This window comes from Mesoplodon densirostris, chromosome 2, assembly GCF_025265405.1.
Source record: "Mesoplodon densirostris isolate mMesDen1 chromosome 2, mMesDen1 primary haplotype, whole genome shotgun sequence".
Classification (NCBI taxonomy): Eukaryota; Metazoa; Chordata; class Mammalia; order Artiodactyla; family Ziphiidae; genus Mesoplodon; species Mesoplodon densirostris.
In genome coordinates this window covers 192302665-192315179 of record NC_082662.1, presented here as the reverse complement: position 1 = coordinate 192315179, position 12515 = coordinate 192302665, and the positions used below count along the sequence as shown (strand labels likewise).

Sequence of the window (12515 nt, the reverse complement as noted above, 5' to 3'; positions counted from 1 at the left end):
ATGCTCCTCCGCGACGCCTCCTCACCGCACGCTCCAGCATCTCCTCCCAGCAGCCCCAGGCCACTGGGGAGCAGTGCCCGCACCGCTGTGCCCCCTCTGCCCCACGCCCTCCATCCCCGATATAGCAAAAGCATCTCTCTGGTTTGATCCGCTCAAGGAGCTGCACCCCTGTCGCTGTGGAACTGCCACCTGGGTGTGGGTTCAGCTTCCCGTCTGCAGGGCGGAGGTGGGGCGTCCCTGCGCCGAAGCGGGACCCCTGAGCTAGGTCTGGCCAGAAACAGAGCGCAGCCTGGTCCCGGAAGCAGAGAGCTCAGATCCCAGGGCGCACCCTGCCCCCTCCCCCCACCCACGCGCCTGTCCCCCAGAAACCCAACCAAGGCCGGGCCGGAGGGGGACATACTGCCGCCCCCAAGCTAAGCGCAGCAAGTCTGCGGGCCGAGGCTGCAGCTCTGTGAGCCGGACCGACATCACCTCCGCGTCGCAGACAAAGCCTGGCCCAGAGTGTGACACAGGCCGCCACCACTCAACTCATCAGGAGCCCGAGCTCCGCCCCCGAGCTGCTCCTGGTGACGCCCCCTCCGGCACCGACAAGGGCAGGTGAAGGGGCTCAGGTGGCCTGAGCGACCCCGCCCGCCGGGGTCCAGATCCTAGAGCTCCAGCTGGACCTGTCGTTTTAGGACGTGACATACTTAACTCAAGATGAGCCGACAGAAAACCACCTTCTGCTGTTCCTGGGCCACCAGGGGCACCGCCCTCCCCCCTCCGCTGTGGCCTCCGCAGGCCGATGACGTCATCCCCTCCGAGCCTGGGGTGGGGGCGCAGCGCCACCTGGCGGACACCGCGGCCCCGGGCCTTCTGCCGCTCAGCGTTCCGAGCCCGGAGGGTGGGCAGCTGGACCTGGCGCGGCCCAACTGCGGGGAGGCCTGGGGGCGTGAGGTGGGGGGGGGGATCGGGAGCGTCCTCGGGGCGCGGGTGCTCTGGGATCAGCTGAATTGAGGGGAGGGGTTGCAAGGCGGGGCAAACGACCTGACAGCTGATGGATCCGGATTCAAACCCAGGTTTCCTGCCGACTTGGGCCAGGAGGCTCCCCCAGGGCCCTCCGGCCGCCGCACCCCGACCCCGTCCAGGGGTCCATCTGAGACTCTGGCCCCAGGCCCCGCCCGCAGGAAAAGTGCCCCCCCTCCCCCCTCCCCTCCCCGTCCCTTCGCCGGGCCTGGGGGTTGTGTGTACAAGCTGGGGCCCAGGCCCTGGAGGCACCGGGCCTGCAGGGCTATTGGGCCCACTTCCTGTCGTAGGAGGCCCAGGCCGGGCGTCGGAACCAAGGCCACTCAGGTGGCTTCTGTAAGAAGTGTAAGATCCGAACGCGGGTCACCCACCAAGATCACCCAGCCTGGATAGGCATGTGCCAGCTGCCTGCTGGGGAGGGGGACAGGCTGCTGGCCTGGGGAGGTCCCCCTCAGCCGCCTTGCCCGTGCTCTACCTGCCCTACCTGGCCGCGCACCTTCCTCCCACCCCTCGGCCCCCTTCTGCAGGCCTCACCCCCTCCTTTATCCCACCCGCCCTCCAGCTTTCCCCTTGCCCCACCAGCACTCCCCTTTCCTGATGACCTCTGGCTCCTGGCCTGAGTGTATTCCAAGTACCTGGGCCCTAGCCCTCTCCCCGTCTGCCTGCGCTGGGCTCAGCATGCCAACACCACAGCATCCCCCGCTGCGCCCACAGTGCAGGCCGGCGGGCTTCGTGTAAGACGCCACCCTTCCCCATCTCGGCTTCCCAGACCTCCCCTCAGGGTCCCCGCCGGTCCCTCCCAGCCTAGCAGGACCCCCCTTTCGCCCGATCCCTGAGGATCACGGCTCCTCCCACCCCACCCCCACGTTGTAGGGTGTCTGCCGGTTTTCCGGGGTGCTGGTGCAGGAGCAGCTGTGCCCCGTCCCCTGGTGAGGAGCTGGGCCACAGAGGACGTGGCCCTTTTGGAGACAGGGTGCTGTCTTGTTCTAAAAACTAGAGAACGTCAAGGGCCCTCCTCTCTGCTCCCCACGTGTGGAAGCCGCCCTCTGCCACCGTCTCCCCTTTTCTGAGAATTCTCTTATTTTCAGAGCTCTGCAGAGTTAATTGACTGGAAGTGTTGGGGGCAGCGTCGCGGGAGGCAGCTCATTGGGATAAACTTGACTCCCCTCCCAGACTACAGAGCAATTTTTAATTGGCCCCAGGCTGTTGACATAAGTATGATTAGTTCTGACCGGCACAGCCTTGCGTTCATTTACACGTCATTTCTTAGGGAAACTCAGAAATTTTATCTTGCAAACCTCCTCCACCTCCCAGCTTCAGGAGAGAGAGAGGGGGGGACGGCCCGAACCCTGGAGTGACCTGGTGAGTTCCTCTCCCAGCGTCTGCGGCCGGAAGCCAAGACACTCGAGGCCCCTGGCGCCTCTCGGCCCCATCCTCAAGGAAAAGGTGGACTTGCAGCTGTAGTCCCAGCTCTGGCCCCAGCAGCCCTAGCTTCCCCTCCATCTGGGTCAGGTCCAGGGACAGAGGTCTGACCCTGGCCCCAAGGCAGCTGGCCCAGGAGCTCCCCGCCTGGACTGTGTGATGAGAGCCTCCAGTGGGCCCCGGGCATGGTTAGCACAATGGCCATCCAGACGAGGCTGCCAGGGCCCAGAGGCCTGAGGAAACCGAAGGGCAAGCAGGTTGCAGTGGGGCTGGAGGACCACGGATGGAGGGGAGGGGGCTGAGCTGAGGGGCTTGGTAAGGGGGAGATGGCGGATTAGGTGGCTTTCCAAGCTGAGTTGGCACTTTTCCCGCTTGTATTAAAAACTGGCCCACGTCCTCGGCAGGCGAGGTCAGGGGGGCGGGGGAGGGGACCTGCCTGGCCCAGTAGAGACACAGAATTGGGCCTGGGGGCCTCGTGCCTTGGGTTCCCCTGGTGCTCCAAGGCAGCTGACAGCACCTGCCCAGCCTGGCTCCTCTGATGGCGAAGGGCAGACCTGACCAAGCTTCCTGTACCCGGTTCACCCTCAGGACAGTCCTGAGGCAACGTCTGCATTCTACAGATGAGGAAGCTGAGACCTGGCAACCTTGGGAGACATGGACACACCCGGGTCCGACGGGGGAGGGGCCCCTGGGCGGCCTCACTCGCCGGCTCCTCACGGGGAATGTGTAACCAACGAGCCCCCTCTTCCCTGCAGTGGCAAGATCCGCCTCCCCGGCTCTGGGAACCAGCCCGAGGAGCCCTCAGCCTGGGGGCTTCTGCCTGTGCTCCAGCCCTGGCACCCGCCCCCCCTGCTTCAGGGCTGTGGGGCTGCCGGCAGAGCCAGGAAGCTGTGCGTGGCCCAATGACACAACCCACATGACATGTCATTACAGCTTTAATCCAGCAGCCGGGGCACGGCCCGTGGGGGCGCCAGGAGGAGGGCTTCTGCCCACGGCCGGTGGAGCCCCCTCAGCCCACGGTGGGCAAACAGGAGCGGCCCAGCCTTCCCGGCTGGGGCCCTGGGAGAAGGACTAAAAGAAAGCAGGGGCTGTGACCCAGGCTTTCCTGTCCTTCCCCCGCCCCGGATAAAAATAGTCCACGCATCCCAGGCCCTCCCCACCCACCCCTCATTCACGGCCAAGTTCCAGCTCAGCTCCTGTTGCTCGCCCTGGGGCTCTGCTCGCAGAAGGTCTCAGGGCGTGGCTTGGTCTGGGCCTGGCGAGAAGAGGACCCTGCCCACCCCCGGGCCGGATGGAGGTTCAGGAGGGGGCATCCCTGAGGGACGGCGGAGGCAGAGACGCAGCTGGCTGCTCAGGCTCCCGGGTAGGAGGGCTGGGGTGGCATATATGGGGGAGGAGCTGCAAGCCAAGGAGACAGGATGAGGGTCACGGCGGCACGGGAGGGCGCAAAGGAACCCCTGACCGCAGGGCCACGCAGGACCCACGGGGCCAAGGCAGCCTGGAGGTCTGGGAGAAGGACTCCGGTTGTGAGGGGGCGGGGGTGGGCAGGTGGGAGCAAAGGGCTCACTTACCTGCAGGGTTGTAGACGGGGGGCCCCGCCGGGTAGAGTGGATACTGGGGTGCAGGACCACTGGGTGGGTACATGAAGCCAGGCTGTGGGGCTGCAGGGCCTGCTTTGGGGTCCTGGGGGTACGGGTACACCGGCTGCACTGGGATGCCTGTCATTGGGATCTCCTGGCCTAGATGGGGGACGAGGACCAGCACTCAGGGCCCTGCCTCCACGGGAAGCCACCCCCTCCGGCCCGGGAGGCCTTGCTGCCTCTGCTCCCAGACCCTGCTCGGCCGAGTCCAGCAGAAAGCCTGCGGGTGGCCCTGGCTGGTCAGTCTGGGTTCAGCAGTTTGCTCCCTCAGGGGGTTTCAGAGACCTCCTGGGCCAGAGAGCGCAGCCTGGGGAACGTCTTACCTGGGCAAGGAGATGGCCGCTGTGGGGCTGGAATCTTGCAGCCTAGCAGAGCTGCCCCCAACGGGGGTCCCCCCACACTGATCCCCTGCCCGGGAGTCACCGTTCCCACGCCCACCAGTCTGGGCTTATGTGCAGTCAGGCACACGCCAAGTCAGGCACACGTCCTTCGAGCACGGAGCGCACCGATGATGCTCACACTCCAGGCCCCACCCCAAGAGCTTCCTAAAAGCCAAGAGCATGCACAAACCCAGGGCATACACACTGATGCCGGCAAATGGCGCAGGCGCATTCGTGTATACCAGTCCAGCACTCACATATGCCCCTGCACGCTCCTGCTTCTGGGGTTACACGCTGGAAGCCCACGCTGCTGCAGAACCCCACCCCCTTGACCTCTGGTACCCACCGTGGGTCTCAGCCTGGCCCGGCTCAGGCTCCCCTGGCCCGTCCCACACGGACGCACCTTCAAACGGGCTCTGCAGCTGCTGGCGCCGGCGGTACAGGTAGCAGCAGGAACAGAGGAAGCAGCAGATGGTGGTGGCGACCACGGCCACGAAGAGAATCACGGCGGAGGCGATGCCCGCTATGGTCTTGGGACTTAGACAAAGAACAGGTCCCCTCACCTTCCAACCTCACCACGCCGACAGTAACACTGGGCTCGGACCCCTGGCCAGCAGGGGGCCACCACAAACCGAGATGTGGGTCTCCTGGTGGGGCTGTGCCCGACCGGTGTGGGTAGATCTTAGGGGGCCACTCTTCCCGGAAGGCCAGGCGGCCTGCTGGTCAGAGAGCGGCCGGCGGGAATGTGGAGTGTGTGCCCCCGTCCATGACTTAACTGGTTAGACTCCAGCACGGGAGCCCTGAAAGCCCCCTGGGAAATGATCCAGAGCTGTTTTCTCAGATCCCACTTTCATCACAGCCTCCCTATACCTGTTCTATATGTCAGCGTCCCCTCCAATAAGAAGTTTGAAAACCACTCATTGTGTCCCCCCTTTTTCATGGAGAGGAAACAGTGACCCACCCGGGACATGTCCTCCCCAAGATCATGCAGCTGGTGAGCAGAAGACCTGGGAATCAGACCCCCGTCTCCCACCTTCCGGCCAGAGCTCCACTGCGCCCAGAGCTCCACTGCGCCCGGGTGCGCAGGCCCGGAGCGAGGGGAGGGCTCAGCCCAGCCAGCGGTGACCACATGACGGTAACTAGCCGGCCCCTCCTGGAACTCCCCAGCCCCGGCGCTACAGCCCCGCTTCGTGCCCAAGCCGGAGCCCTGGGTGTGGGCTAAGAATGTGGAGGCGGACAAGGAGGGGAGGGGCCGGAGCCCACCTGAAGGCCAGGCAGTGCTTCTGCTGCCTCTCGGTGATGAGCAAGGTCAGGTCCCGGCAGCAGTACCGCTGGTAGCAGGTCCCGCAGCAGAAGGTGAAGAACTCGCAGTTGAAGCCCGGATGCCAGGAGCCATTCCGGTCCAGGTACCACAGGCAGTCCTCGCCGGCCAGCGCTGCGGGCACGGACGGGGGTACCCAGTGGCCGCCCAGCCCCACTCCCACTCCCCGGAGCTCCACCCTGGTCCCTGCGCCCAGAGGCCTCTGCCCGGAGCGGCCCCTGGGGTCGGCCCCACGCCCGGCACCCGCCGCCCTCCCCTCCCGCGGACCCCGCAACGCCGGGGCGCGGGGATCCCCCAGGGTCTCCGGGACCGCGCGCAGAGACCTCCCCCGCGCCCCCGGCCCCCGGCCCTTACCCAGGGGCGCCCCCAGCACCAGGAGCGCGATCGCGGCGAGCGGCGCGGCCCCGCGGAGCCCGGCGGGCGGCATGGCGGGGCGCGGGGAGCGGCGCGGGGCGCGCAGGACGACGCCGGCCGCCCAGCTCCGCGGGGCCAGCGCGCCCGCCGGCTCCTCTCCGCCTACTCTGGGCGGGGCTCGGCCGGTCGGCGCTGACCCTGCCCCCGCGCCCCGCCCGTCCGGGCTCCGCCCAGGACACGCCCCGGGCACGCCCCGAGCGGGCTCCTCCTTCCAAGTCCCCCCGGGACCAGTGGCTGCTGGGTGCTGCGGCCGGCCGGGCCCGCCCCCTGCCTCGGCCCAATCGGCGTCCCGGCCCCCAGAAGCCCGGATCCTGGTGCCACCTCCGAGTGCTCAGGCGCAGCGGCCAACTCTGACCTTCCCTGTGCGGGACCTCCTCTGCCCCAGTGTCCAGCCCGGGACATCCTGCGGCGGCGGGAGGAGACCGAGGAGGCGGGGGTCACCCCGCCCCCACCTCAGAACACAGGCGCCCATTGAGAGGCAGCTCAGAGCAGCTTTGTCCCCGCCGGGCCCACAGGCCTGGACCCTGCCAGCTGCGCTGGCTCCCTGAGTGGCCCCTTCCCCCTCCGAGTGGACAGCCCTGGCATGCGCCAGCCTATGGCCTCACCAGTCCGGATGGCAGGCAGCTGGGGCCACCTGGAGACCATCCAGTCCGACACCCTTGACAGTGAAAACCCCTTTCTTCACAAAGCAGCCCCGCTGAGATACTGCAGTAGCCAGAGGGCATAGGGAGGCCCTGCCCCCCACTCCCATAGTGGGTCATCAATCTCCTTGCAAATTTGTACCGAGTATTGCTAGCTGTGCCCCTGCTCCAGGGGCTCCCTGACCAGGAACATGCAGGGGACCAAGCTGTGGAGAAAATCCAAAGCTTCTCTTAGCCCCTCTGTGTGCATCCTTCAGGGCACTCAGACAGGCCCCTCATTTGGGGCTCCCCGGAATCCCACGAGCGAAACTAAGCTCACTGGTTGTATCAGTCCGTTTTACAGACAGAGATTTCTAGGACTCAAGGGTGTTGAAGGGATTGTTCAAGGTAATAGAGCCAGTAAGTGGCAGAGGCATTCTAAATCCAGCTGGCTTTGCCTACCGAGTGGGAGAAGGTATTTGCAAATGATATATCTGATAAGGGTCAAAATCCAAAATATACAAAGAGCTCATACAACTCAACATAAAAAAAATAGATTAAAAAAAATGGGCAGAGGACCTGAATAGACATTTTTCCAAAGAAGACATACAGATGGCCAACAGGCACATGAAAAGATGCTCAACATCATTAATCATCAGAGAAATACAATTCAAAACCACAGTGAGATGTCACCTCATACCTGCCAGAATGACTGTCATCAAAAATACAACAAATAACAAATTTGTTGGTGAGGATGCGGAGAAAAGGGAACAGTTGTACACTGTTGGTGGGAATGAAAATTGGTGCGGCCACTGTGGAAAACAGTATGGAGATTCCAAAAAATAAAAAATAGAACTACCATACGATTCAGCAATTCCATTCCTGGGTATTTACCTGAAGAAAATGAAAACACTAATTTGAAAAGATTTATGCATCCTCATGTTCATTGCAGCATTATTCACAACAGCCAAGATATGGAAGCAACCTAAGTGTCCATCGACAGATGAATGGATAAAGAAGATGTGGTGTATTCTTACAATGGAATACTCCTCAGCCATAAAAAAGAATGGAATTTTGCCATTTACAACAACATGGCTGGACCTGGAGGGTATTATCCTAAGTTAAATAAGTCAGACAGAGAAAGACAAATACTGTATGATATCCCATATGTGGAATCTAAAGAAACAAAACAAATGAACAAACATAAAACAAAAACAGAGTTATAGATACAGAGAACAAACAGGTGGTTGCCAGAGGGGAGGGTGCTTGGGGAGAGGAAAGAAAGAGGTAAGGGAGATTAGGAGGCACAAACTTCCAGTTACAGAATAAATGAATCATGGGGATGAGGAATATGGTGTGAGAAATATAGTCAACAGCTATGTAATATCTTGGTATGGTAACAGATGTAACTAGACTTATCATGGTGATCATTTTGGAACGTATAGAAATATTGAATCAGGACTTCCCTGGTGGCGCAGTGGTTAAGAATCCACCTGCCAATGCAGGGGACACGGGTTCGAGCCCTGCTCCGGGAAGATCCCACATGCCGCAGAGCAACTAAGCCCGTGTGCCACAACTACTGAGCCTGCGTGCTGCAACTACTGAAGCCCACGCGCCTAGAGCCCGTGCTCTGCCACGAGAGGCCACCTCAATGAGAAGTCCGCACACGGCAATGAAGAGTAGCCCCTGCTCGCCACAACTAGAGAAAGCCCGTGCACAGCAATGAAGACCCAATGCAGCCAAAAATAATTAACTTAAAAATAATGCTTAAAAAAAAAGAAATATTGAATCACTATGCTGTGAACAGGAACTAACATAGTGAGTGTTGTGGGTCAATTACAGACAACCAAACAAACTCATAGAAAAAAGAGATCAGATCTGTGGTCACCAGGGGAGGGGGGGAGTTGGATGAAGGCAGTCAAAGGGTACAAACGCCCAGCTGTAAGATGATAAGCACTAGGGCTGTAATGTACAGCATGATCAATATAACGAACACGGCTGTAAGTTATATAAGAAAGTTGTCGAGAGGCTAAAGTCTGAGTTCTCATCACAAGGGTCCATCAGTCCAGCAATCCAGGTGGCTCCCATGCCCAACAGCAGACAGCGAGTCTCTCCAGTGTCCCAGGTGTGGAAGACCCAACAGAATCTAAACAGGTTAGGGAAGGGCGGCCAAAGAAGGCGCTGCCCCGTCCTGGGCCCCTGTGGGCGCTGGCACCCCACCAGGAGAATGGAAGTGAGGACCAGGAAGCGGCTGGTAGTCTGATGGGGGCGGGGTGGGGGGCAGCGTACATCTGTCCTGACGCAGAAGCCGTGAAAAATGCCACAAAGACGGATGTATGGAGAGAGTTCCCAGGTCCCCACGCCTGACGGTGTGTCCATTCCCAGACCACAGGCTCTGTGAGTGCGGGGACCCTAGGGCCCTGTGCTCCCTGAGACCCCACAGCCCTCACTGCGGGGGCTCCCCCGTGGTTGCCGAGCGACTCTCCGATGAAGGGCTGCCCCGTTCCTGCCCCGGCTGCGCGCCCACGTGCTCTCAGAGCGCATCTGCTGGAGCCCCTCTTCCGCATCCCCTCTTTCCGTGTCTTTAGTTCTTCCTTCCTTAGGAAACAAAATTTTAAATCTCTCCTATTAAAACGAAATAAAGCAAAGCAAAACAAAACCTGTTTCCCGAAACTCATCCCTTTCTAGCTATTTTCCTGCTTTTCTCCTTTTTTCTCCAAGTAGTTCTCTTCAAACTTTACACCCCTGGTTCCTGCTCATCAGGACACCCAGCTCTCAGCAACATCAGTGATTTTTGTTTTTTTTCAATTTTTACTTTTTAGCTGCGTTGGGTCGTTGCTGCGCGCGGGCTTCTCACTGCGGTGGCTTCTCTTGTTGTGGAGCATGGGCTCTAGGTGCGCAGGCTCAGTAGTTGTGGCTCACGGGTTTAGTTGCTCTGCGGCACACAGGATCTTCCCGGACCAGGGCTCAAACCCGTGTCCCCTGCATTGGCAGGCGGATTCTTAACCACCGTGCCATCAGGGAAGTCCAACATCAGTGATTTTCTAATTGCAAAATTCTAGGAAAACTTTTCAGTGCAGGTGATGGGAGGTGATTGGACAAAGGCAGAGAGTGAGGAGGGGGCCGCGGGCAGGCCAGAGGCAGGCGAGAACAGGCAGCCATGGGAGGGCTGGCGCTTCTCAGCAGGGGATGCTGGAGCCTGGAGGCAGGGAGCTAAGGCCGGCTCTGTGGCCGTGACCGACCGGGACCTGTGTGCTGAGCCAGGCCTCCGGGCTGGGAGGGAGTGAGGGAGAGGCTTGGGTGGGAAAGCTGGGGGCCCTGGAAGGTAGATATTTAGGCCTGGAGGGGCTTCCCCAGACCTTCTGCAGGCAAGAGCACACGGGAGCATGGTCCCCTCAACAAGCTGGCCTCCCGGCCCCCAGTGAGCGGGACAGACACTTTCCTGGACCAGAGGAGGCAGAGTGCGTTGAGTGTGATAATCATGGCGATACTAACAGCTAACTCTGCACGTGAGTTTGAAACCGTGCACCTCAGACTGGGACTCGAACCCACGTGCCGGGACTCGAACCCGGCCAAAACCCACAGTCTTCCAACTGAGATCACACACCTGGTTTTACAACTTAATGAAGCTCAGGTTCTTGATGTCTCGTTGCAGAAAGAATTCAGTGAGAGAGAAAGTGATAGGTAAGAAGTGGATTTATTTAGAGAGAAGCGCACTCCACAGAAAGAGAGTGGGCCATCTCAGAAGGTGAGAAAGGCACCAGGGTATGGGGCTGTCAGCTTTTATAGGGGTGGGTAAGTTCATAGGCTAATGAGTGGGAGGAGTATTCCAGTTATTTGGGGAAGGGGCGGGGATTTCCAGGAAGTGGACCACCGCCCACTTTTCAATCCTTATGGTCAGCCTTGGAACTGTCATGGCACCTGTGGGTGTGTCATTCAGCTTGCTGATGTGTTACAGTGAGCAAATCCTGAGGCTCAAGGTCTAGTGGAAGTCGACTCGTCCGCCATCTTGGACCCACTTGGTTCTAATCAGTTTATGTCATGTCCTCAGGCTCTGTCAACCACTTTCAGAGGTTGTGCCCTGCCCCCTTCCCTCCTGTTTCAAGTTTGTCCCATTGTACCGACGCGGAAACTTGGGTTGGAAGAAGTTAATTTTCCCAGCTCACGGGGGGCTGGGATTTAGAATTGACTTCTGTGACTTCAAAGCCCAGGCCTTTCCACTTCACCTCCTGCTTCTCCTTGAACATGTGTAAGATGCTCCGCGCTGGGCCAGAGCAGTATTTGGGGAGACCTTGGTGCGCAGCCCTTATCCCCAGCAGTACTCTGTGTGGGAAGCAGGGGCAGCGGGGGGGTGGGGGTGGGTGGAGAGGGCAGGGCAAGCCCGTGACCCAGTTTGGGCTTGGCCCGGGGCTGTGGCAGTACTCTGCTGAGTCATCCCACAGTGGGGCAATGACCAGGGCCTCCTCCCTGCTGCCTGACGCTCCTCTTCAAATCAGAGCAGACTGGCCTGGGCATCCCTGAGGCCCCCCTTACCTCCCCAGGCCCCGGGGCACTGGGGCCTCCACTCCAGAGGTTCCTGCCCCTCCCGACCGCCTGGCCCATGGTCCAAGCTGAGCCATCTAGAGACCAGAGTGACTCCCTTCCCTCCTTCCCTCGCCTCTGGGCAGTCAGGCTCTCCTTCAGGAGAGCCCTGCAGGCACTGGGCCCTCCTCCACCCCACGGGCCTCTGTCCACCCAGCTCCTCCAGAGAGGTCATTACACCCTTTCCTCTGCCTGATACAATCTCATTGCACTGAAGGAACAGGGTCTTCTGGCTCCCCCTGCCCCAGGATAAACACACATTTCTCCTTCATCAGGTTTTTCCTGGTGTCTAGCTTGACTCTTTATTTTTTAAATTAATTAATTATTTTTGGGTGCACTGGGTCTTCATTGCGGTGCACGGGCTTCTCACTGCGGTGGCTTCTCTTGTTGTGGAGCACAGGCTCTAGGCATGCGGGCTTCAGTAGTTGTGGCTCGCGGGCTCTAGAGTGCAGGCTCAGTAGTTGTGGCATGCAGGCTTCGGTAGTTGTGGCGTGTGGGCTCGCAGGCTCTCAAGAACAGGCTCAGTAGTTGTGGCGCATGGGCTTAGTTGCTCCACGGCATGTGGGATCCTCCCGGACCAGGGCTCGAACCCGTGTCCCCAGCCTTGGCAGGCGGATTCTTAACCACTGCGCCACCAGGGAAGACCCAGGCTTGACTCTTTCTTGCTGTGAACGGAATGCTGTCTCCTGTGTTCATCCTCTCGGTGGGGGAGGGATGTGTGTGTGTGCAGGGGGAATGGGGACGGGCCTCACCGCTGCTCCAGCTCCAGGTAGGAAGGAGCGCTCTTCTCTAGGGGACTTTTGTCACTGCCTTTGCAGGATTACCTCTCCCAGAGTCCCAGGACAGTCTAGGCAGCACTTGGGCGGCCGGGGTCTCAGGAAAGCAGGCTGGGGTAGCCAGCCTGCCCTGCGTGGCTGGAGGAGCAGCAGAGGTCCAGGTCCGGCCAGCGGGCCAGACGGGTAGAGCCGGGTTGTCTTTAAATGGCACCTTGCTCAGCCTGCAGCCCTGCCAGCTGGGCAGGGTGGGGCAGACAAGTGCTATTTTGGGAGTGAGGGTAAGAGAGGAAGAAGGCTCCGCTGACAGGTCCCCTGTCTGTCCCCACTCCCTCTCTGGGGAGGCTTCACGGACCCTT

At 60.4% G+C, this 12515-nt stretch overlaps 1 protein-coding gene across 1 annotated transcript; it reads right to left on the bottom strand.

Annotated features, from left to right (window-relative positions):
• Nucleotides 1-3344: 3344 nt before the first annotated feature.
• SHISA4 (shisa family member 4) lies at nucleotides 3345-6225 on the bottom strand. The gene is made up of 5 exons (XM_060091502.1): nucleotides 6123-6225; nucleotides 5711-5882; nucleotides 4851-4984; nucleotides 3999-4166; nucleotides 3345-3825 (listed from the first exon to the last, which is right to left on the bottom strand). Exons 1-5 carry the CDS (start codon nucleotides 6193-6195, stop codon nucleotides 3779-3781), a joined length of 594 nt encoding a protein of 197 aa, XP_059947485.1. The 5' UTR covers nucleotides 6196-6225; the 3' UTR covers nucleotides 3345-3778.
• Between the last annotated feature and the right edge of the window lie 6290 nt (nucleotides 6226-12515).

Coding starts and splice junctions, on each gene's coding strand:
- SHISA4 (XM_060091502.1), bottom strand. CDS start 6,195: ATGCCGCCCGCCGGGCTCCGCGGGGCCGCGCCGCTCGCCGCGATCGCG. Junction 5,883..6,122: donor GGTGCTGGGGGCGCCCCTGG/GTAAGGGCCGGG, acceptor CCGTGCCCGCAG/CGCTGGCCGGCGAGGACTGC. Junction 3,826..3,998: donor CCCCGTCTACAACCCTGCAG/GTAAGTGAGCCC, acceptor CTTGGCTTGCAG/CTCCTCCCCCATATATGCCA.